The sequence below is a fragment of the Hoplias malabaricus genome, chromosome 17, assembly GCF_029633855.1.
Source record: "Hoplias malabaricus isolate fHopMal1 chromosome 17, fHopMal1.hap1, whole genome shotgun sequence".
NCBI lineage: Eukaryota > Metazoa > Chordata > Actinopteri > Characiformes > Erythrinidae > Hoplias > Hoplias malabaricus.
Genome location: NC_089816.1, coordinates 29,304,280 through 29,312,988, shown reverse-complemented (window position 1 = coordinate 29,312,988; position 8,709 = coordinate 29,304,280). Strand labels below are relative to the sequence as shown.

The 8,709-nt window shown below is 38.1% G+C and overlaps 1 protein-coding gene across 1 annotated transcript; it reads right to left on the bottom strand.

Moving 5' to 3' along the window:
* On the bottom strand, positions 1–8,709 carry apool (apolipoprotein O-like). Its single transcript, XM_066649013.1, has 9 exons — positions 8,604–8,709; positions 8,106–8,207; positions 5,538–5,660; positions 4,302–4,356; positions 4,107–4,205; positions 2,424–2,515; positions 2,249–2,344; positions 1,124–1,466; positions 1–524 (listed from the first exon to the last, which is right to left on the bottom strand). Exons 1-9 carry the CDS (start codon positions 8,613–8,615, stop codon positions 436–438), a joined length of 1,011 nt encoding a protein of 336 aa, XP_066505110.1. The 5' UTR covers positions 8,616–8,709; the 3' UTR covers positions 1–435.

Genomic DNA, 8,709 nt, shown 5'->3' with positions numbered 1-8,709 from the left:
GTATTCTGTTTTATTTACTCTATTTACAAGTATAGGGATGCTACTGTAGAAATCAAGCATTCCACCCACAAGGCAAAACCAAATGCTTTGGCACACTGAATGGCATAACAACTAAAAGACAAATAACTTGTACCTTTGAACTTTGAAAATGTCACTCAGCTTTCATCAACAGTGATCTGGAATAGATTTGTTCACTGCAATATATAAAAGTGTAATAATATCAACTTTAGTACTTAGTACAATTTGAATAATTAATTCACCCTGCCAAAATTCAACTGCATGTTGTTCTATTAAATAGAAATGACAATATTTGTTGCAACAAAGAATACCATTCAATTCCTGATTGTTACTTCAGCCATTATTAACACTGAATCTTAATAAATTACTTCCTTAGCAGGCACAGAAACGATGTCTGTTGTCATTTTCTTGTCCTCTTCAGCTGCGTGTGCTATAAAGGTCGGCGTCCTCGGGGTTAGACTGACCAAAGTCCATCAGCTTCAGATCTGCTCCGTGGTGCTGTTTCTCTGCAACAATGTGAGAAAACATTGCAAAAAATGTCAAGAAATAGTATAAACAGCAGTAAAAATCATTCATCAAAAACGTATCTATTTGTAACAAACTAGTTTGTAATTGGCTTACTCTAATTGTTTATAAAATACTCATCCTATGTTAAGGCAACATTTTTAAATGTATGTTCTCATTTATTTATTTTTATTTACTGTTTAAATTAATTATGATATTCATAAAAAGTTAATGCTGCAACTACAGCTGAATTTAAAACGTAATTATTAACATTTAGCACTTTTCATGTTAGCATATGTTTATTTGTAAGTATTTTTAAGTTATTTAGGGCATCCACCAAATACATTTTAAACTAATTATATATACACACACACACATACCCTTTAGCCTAGGTGTAATATTTTGGCCTCAATTGTTAAATCTGCTGTTATTGAACTACATTGCTTGGCACTGCTTTTAAACACAGTTAAGAGCTTTCAATCACTCTTTCTCAATGTATGCCAAACAACATTATCTAACTGCAATCAGTAATTCTCAGCCTCTTAGGCTATGTTGCATTATTTTGGTTTTATATTGTAGGTAAGTGGCCTAAAGCAGTTACCTGTAGAAGTTCTGACATCTGTTGAGTTTGGCAGAGATACTGTCTCTGACTTGTTCTCATTAATTCTGTTAGAAGATGGGGGAGAGGTCTCTTCCTTATGAGTCATCACTTTGAGTCCATCTTCTGCAAAAGGAACAATGTGTTCTGTCTCAGAGTATTGGGCAAGGACAGGGGTTGAAAGTGGGATGTGGGGTGACTGTGTTTCATGAATGTGAGTTGAGCTGGACTCAGCTGGGGGAGGAACTTCTAGGGAACACTCTCCTTTTTGTACAGCTTCGTTTTTTTCAGTTGCCTTGGTTTGAGCAGATGAAGCCTTGACCACAGTTTCAGATGATTGCTCCTCCTTGAGGGTGAAAGAAGGGATTGATCATGAAGAAAATAATACATTTTGTTTTCATGGAATATGTATCTGCAGAAAAATGCACATGAAATAATTGTTTTTCCAGAAATAGTTCCTGTGAACTTTGGTTTCCTTTTCCGTCTTTTCTGCTAAGTCAAGATTACAAGGTACGAAGAAAACAAATAAATAAATAAATAAATAACAATAAAACGATGACAGAAACTTAATCAGCCACCCCACCCATTCTGTTCTACTGTAATTAGAACAGTTAGGCCCCGTTCACACCTGCCATTAATGTGTCTTAGGTAATGAGATCACAAAAGATTGGCAAATAAATGAGTCTCCTGTGACCGATTGTGACAGGATTTTTCACATTAGTTCTGCTGGGCGAGGTGCATGGTGGAGTCTGTGCTCCCACAGGCAGGATAAGACAGAGTTATACAAGTATATACAGGTTGAAAATTTATATATATTTAGATAATCGTGAGAGAAATAAGAGAGATAAATACTAGATGAATGTTTTCTGTCTGTGTGCAAGTGTGATTAGATTACAATGCTTCCTCGAGACACTGTACCCTGTTCACAGATGTATTATATGCTAGACAATTATTTTTGAATCCTGCAGGAAGCATATTAACGGCAGTTGTAAACAGGGACTTAGTTATCAGTGCTAGCCATATCATTAGAATGTACCCAAAAAAAACCCATAAGCATACATTTTTATTTGCCAGTTTTTATTATCCAACATAGATTCATATGGTTAATACATGAATTCGTGCATGTACCTCTGAACTGGATGGGATGGCTGCTAGTGATTTCCACAGTGATGCCACAGTGGAAGCTGTCCACTGAGAGGCTGCATATACCTTCTTTCCACTCACCTGTATGAAAAGAACAATGTTACCAACTAAAAAGGCATTAAAATCGTTAGATAAAAGAAAAACAATTTTAGTATTTCACCTTCAGGATGGATATGGTTTGTACAGGGTAACACACTGCAAAACCAGCTGAGGTCAAACCCAAAGGAAGTGCCAGTCTTTTTAGACGTGAACCTGAACCCAAAAACCCAGAGCAAGGTAAAGGTCAATCGTGTGTACATGACATAATCAAATAGATTGATTTAATACATATGATTGTATTGTATTAAATGTTTTCTAACTAAATGTCTATAAAACAGATTTGTACAAGTATATTTGTATAATAATAATAATATTAATTATTATCTGGTAGTGTATTTCATAGAGTTAACAGCTCCATGCAGTAGATGAAGCATTCAAAAGGAAGAAGCTGAAGTATGTGGACTTGTTGGCTGAGGGGTCCCTGCTTGTGCAGTTTGGCATCAGGGGCCAGAAACTAAGGACAGCTGTGAAGGAGTTATCAGAAACAGCTGAAAGGTGTAGTCAGTGGTTGTAGATAAGGAGAACAAAGACTATTGTGTTGGTTGGTGATACAGCACATAAAGATCACATGTCCCTTTTGGCACTGAGCATGCATTAACAGTGCCAGTGGGACTAGGTACAGCCTTAGGCACCAGGGAGGCCTAGTGATGCAGTGGGTGGTTTGGGTACTCATGTGATGGGCACAGTGAGTAACTGTAGATCAGTGGTCACCAACATTTTTACTTATAAGATCACCTTTTAAAATCTGAACAAATGAAAGATCTACCAGCGTAAATGCCAGGCTTATTAGGCTACTTAAAAAACAAAGCTGTGGTCCCCATTGCCTCCAATAACATAATATTAAACTGTGTACTTACTTCATTATATACAGCTGACTATTGGCTGTAATGGTACTTAGTGCCTGAGGCTGCCTGTAAGAGGCTGCCTATACAGGTGTTCTGACATGTTGTGCTACTGATAACTATCCAACAGCAGCTCTGTGCACGCTCAGACCCACAATTGTTTACGCTCTCGTGTATTTCATGGCAAATGTGTTTTCCTCCTGTGCATTATACTAACTTAGCTTACTGTTGCTTCAGCGTTCCAAAACTGAACATGCTGAAACAAATTTTAAAAAAACTATAAATTTATAAACAATGTATTATTAATGTAGTTACCTTAAATCACCTTATCTTTACCCTCATAAGGGGATTTAGGCTGTGCATGTCTCTTACTTATACTTCTGTTGGGAGCATTTTCTGATATACTTTCCGACTATTTAAATGTCCAACCCTTTATTTAGGCGGCTGTACTTATGAAAGTACACTAAGGTTGCAGCAATAGAGCTGCGACACTATTGGTCAGGGATGGGAATGTGTGTGTCAATATTCGCAGACACAAACCCTGTGTGACCGTGGCTTTAACTAAAGCAGCCATGATTTATTGCGATGGACTTGCATGGTCTTGGAGATCGAACTGTCGATCACGAGCGACTGGTCGGCGACCATTGCCGTAGATGTTAATGGTAGCTGGTTGCTGATCAGATCATAAACAGCCACAGCAACATTAGCGTGTAGCTGTAGGGTTGGAACAATAGAAATTATGTGGCTGCCGGTAGGAAGAGAAAGGGATGGGCCCTATGTGAAGCTTTAATGGATTGACATAGGGTATTTTACATCTTATCTTGTGTATGATTATAATAATAATAAACAAGATTCTTAATATGACTTCTCATGCTGAGGTGGTTTTGGGCATAGTGACTAACCTTTCCTTGCTAGAATCACACCAGCTAGGCCAGACACAGTGATCAGAGAAGCCCTGGGGACAAATCCAGAAGGAGGATCTTTAAGGAAGTGGTAGATATCTGTAAACAAATACAGACTGTTTCAAATGAAGAAAGGTAAAATGTAAACGTTTCAGTGTAATAAGCACAAGTTTAATTAATCTGTTTCTCTCTCACCTTCTCCACCATGGTAGAGGTTCACAGCTGTTAATTTAGTTGATGTAAAAGCACTCTGAATAAACAAAAAGCCACACAAATATCACAAGGGCAAAACATACATTTTTGTGAAACATTTGTTTTAAGTATTTATTAGAACTAAAACCGTCATTTAACAAATTGTTTGCATTTTTACGCAGTCATGGTTATTTAAAGAGGGCATTATATATATATATATATATATATATATGCTTTAATTGTGCATTAGCACTATAATTTGTAGATCTCGATTTAGTACAAACCCACAAACCGTGAAATAAAACAACACAATCAGTTTGCTGTGATCCGCATAAGTCCGAGGGCATGGAATAAAATGCGTTTTTCTAATTTTGCCCATCATCTTACGTAGATTGTAGACACTTCAGCTCTCCTGCAAGAGACTCACCAATCACACAGCTGAACCTATCTGAGAATGTCCAATCACAGTGCTGGTCCAAGTTTGTGACATGCAAAGACAAGGTTAAACCGAGCAAAGCCAAAAAATAAGTGCTGAGAAATGATTGTCTGGAATAAATATTGGAAAAATGAGAACTGAGAAAAAATAAAATAAAGCCAATGTGACTACAATGTGGAACCAACTTTTCTGGTCCTTGCACAACACCGCTGGGATATGCACTTGAATGTAAGGAAAAGCTTCCTACAGGTTCTGAAAAAGGTTGTTCTGAACAGGACTGTTTAAACAGGTTAAAAATGTTTTGTTTTATCCATGTGGTATTTTTACCAAAATATGACACCGAAATGTACTAAAACCACAGGGAAGTTGTGATTAACTTTTATAAGATGTATAAATGTCCCCTTTATCACAGCAGAAATACCAGGTACCAGTGAAATGATGAAGAAACTGTAACAACTGTAAACCGGCAAAACGCCTGCATCCGATTAATGAACACTGCTTGAGCATTTAGTTTGTCAATGTGTTTAGTCAGCGCCCATTTTTAATATAAAATACAGAGCTAATAAATTAAATATTGCACAATTGCTCATCATTTTTAATATTTCTCATATATTTAAAGGTTTTTCAGATGGACAGAAATTTGGCTATTGACTATGGTTGAGAAATCGTTTCTGCCGTCAGGCAAAATTTATTAGAGAGATGAGATATATTTGGCATCCAGAATGCTATTTTTAAGGAGTTTTGTTTTGATTTATTATGTATGACTGCATGGCTAAAATGCTAAAAAAACATAATATTCATACTTTGATATTCTGCACATAGGACTGCAGACTTCCTCTAACTTTACCAAGACCACTCTGCAGAGAACCTGGTTGTTCCTCCACACAGTGAAGCCTTTCTTGTTGCTCGGTTGAGTAGATGGAAAGCTGTGAGGAAAGATGAAAAAAAGGTAAATGTAGACCAACTTTTAACTGAAAGTTATACATTCCTTGGCCACTTTTTCAAAAATACCATGTAGGTCTGGACTTATGAAACAGATGAACAGTATATTTCCAGTGCCTTCTATTAAGTCAAGTCATATTTATTTATATAGCATATTTAGAAGACGAGTGTCAGCCAAAATCAACTAACAAACTAACAGATAAAATTGTAAAAAAATACATTAAATTGAAATAAATAAAAAATAAATTAGTCAATGCTACAACAAAAATAGCTTTTATATACACTGTATGATCATTGGATTAAGAGAACATCACCTTGGATCTACACTCATTGTCTATTTTATCAGCTGACCATACTGGAGCAACTTGTAGTTCTACAAATACAGACCTTTTCACCCTCACCATTTCACCCTGCTCTTCAATGGTCAAGACCCTCACCGGTCCACTACAGACCAGGTATGATTTGGGTAGTGGATCGTTCACTGCTGCAGTGACATTGGCTTGGTGGTGATGTGTTAATGTGTGCTGTATGGGTGAATCAGACAGTAGTTTTTAAAAAATGTGTCCACTTTGTTAATCGCACCTAACTCATCGGTCCACCTTGTTTATGTAAAGTCAGAGACAGTAGCTCATCTCTTGCTACACTGTTTGTGTTGGTTGTCCTCTTGTCTTTCATAAGTGGACACGTCTCCTCCCACAGGATGCTGTTGGCTGGACATTTTTGGTTGGTGGGCTACTCTCACTGTTGCAGTGACACTGAGAACTTTAAAAACTCAAGCAGCACGGCTGTGTCTGATCCACTCATACCACCACAAAACACACTAACACACCAACAACACATCGGTGTCGCTGCAGCACTGAGAATGATCCACCCAAATCACACCTGCTCTGTTGTGGTCCTGACCATCGAACAGCAGGGTGTCTGTAATTGTAGAGTCAGTGGAGCTGATGAAATGGACAGTGGATTTAGATACAAGGTAGGTGTTCCTACTCCATTGATTGTTCAGAGTATGTTTGCCCTTTTATGGCCAAAGCAGTGTTTAAAATATTGAATAATATTAAATTATATTGAATAAATATTCATAAAACATCTTAGACTGGGAGTGGTGATCTAGAAGTTGATTTGTCTGTTTATCACTTATAGGGCGGCATGGTGGCGCAGCAGGTAGTGTCGCAGTCACACAGCTCCAGGGACCTGGAGGTTGTGGGTTCGATTCCTGTTCCGGGTGACTGTCTGTGAGGAGTTGGTGTGTTCTCCCCGTGTCTGTGTGGGTTTCCTCCGGGTGCTCCGGTTTCCTCCCACAGTCCAAAAACACGTTGGTAGGTGGATTGGCGACTCAAAAAGTGTCTGTGTGTGTGTGTGTGTGTGTGTGTGTGTGTGTGTGTGTGTGTGTCTGTGTTGCCCTGTGAAGGACTGGCGCCCCCTCCAGGGTGTATTCCCGCCTTGCGTCCAATGATTCCAGGTAGGCTCTGGACCCACCGCGACTCTGAATTGGATAAGCGGTTACAGATAATGCATGAATGTTTATCACTTATAATTTTACTCATAAGAACAGACATTAGATCAGCATGCTTGCTCTAAGAAATTTAAGGAACCCAAAAAATGCATGATGCTGAGTAGCATTCTTAACCTTGTTTGCTTTTGGTGAACCACAGCAAAGCAAGATTTCAACTAGTCCCTGTCCATTCACACCTGATCCAACTGATGAGGAGACGGATCATGATGATTTGGACCAGGTGTGTTGAGTCAAGGAATAGTCAAAACTATGCAAAGCTGTGTGAGACCAAATTGAATGGTAGCTACATAATTGAACAACCAGACTTGTAAGCTACGTGGACCTCAAAATTGTAAGTCTGACTAAGTATATTGTGTAGAGAAAGAAAGTCACGTTGCTTTTCTGTGCCCAAAAGTGTTTGCATTTACCAAACGTGACTGGAGTTTTATGGATTTGACTGCACTGAGTTTTGGACATTTTGTACACAATGTAAATGCAGAATTTATTCACTGAATAAAGTCGTAGATTGGTTTGGTGTAAAATTATTAATTCCAGGGACTATTGTAGGACTTCTTTACAGTGGTGTTGATGAGACCCAGGAGTCACAGTTTTTACAATTTAAAAATAGCTATTTTGATTGCTCTTCAACCCACCAGTGTGTTTTTCCCCTGTGTATAATTCATATTTAGCAAAGGCTTTTCCTCTGTGTCTTATGTCATTTTCTAACAACACCCCACAATATCAGTGCCACTGCAGTGATGATCCACCACATAAACACCTGCTGTGTAAACAGTCGAAGAACATGGTGAAAGAGGGCTAATAAATTAAGCCGTGCAATAGATGGACTACATTATGTAACTGTAGAACCACAAAATTCACACCTGCACCTGTTGTATGAGCTACATATACATTGACTGAAGTTGGACTTGTTTACCTCTTGAGGGGAGAGGAGACCATCTGTTTTCACTTCATTCATAGCATAAACCCGAACCGAAGCAATGCCCAGGACTACTGGGACAGCCACTACTTTTACAACCTGAAGAAAAGATTGAAGATTTTTTTTAAAAAGGCACAGTTTTTAAGTTTTAAAGTGTTTTCAAAAGCAAAAGTACAAACAACCGTTTTTTGTTCCAACTGTTTCTTGGCTGTCAGCTTAAAATAAAGCAGATTTAACAATATTTACACAGCTGTCATGCGTTAAAGTGCGTTAAAACAGAATAAAATATGGATGTGACAATTCATAAGAAAATGTGTCCAGAAAACTGCAGTAAATTAAAGGCTAACGCGGCTAGCTAGCGTTTACTTGGGTGCCATTTTAGTTTCTATCGGAGTTATATCAGCCACCAACTGTTTTTAAATCAGAAATACCGGTATTTAGTAAAAAAGTAACGCTGTAACTAAACTATTATTTCTCTTACAACGTATTTCTCACCTTGGCAGTCATAACACTCCACTTTAGTGTTCACATCAAATGAGCCGCTTATTCTTCGACTCTTCTGTGGTAGAGCTGCACGTTGAGGAGACTTACTGACACCTAC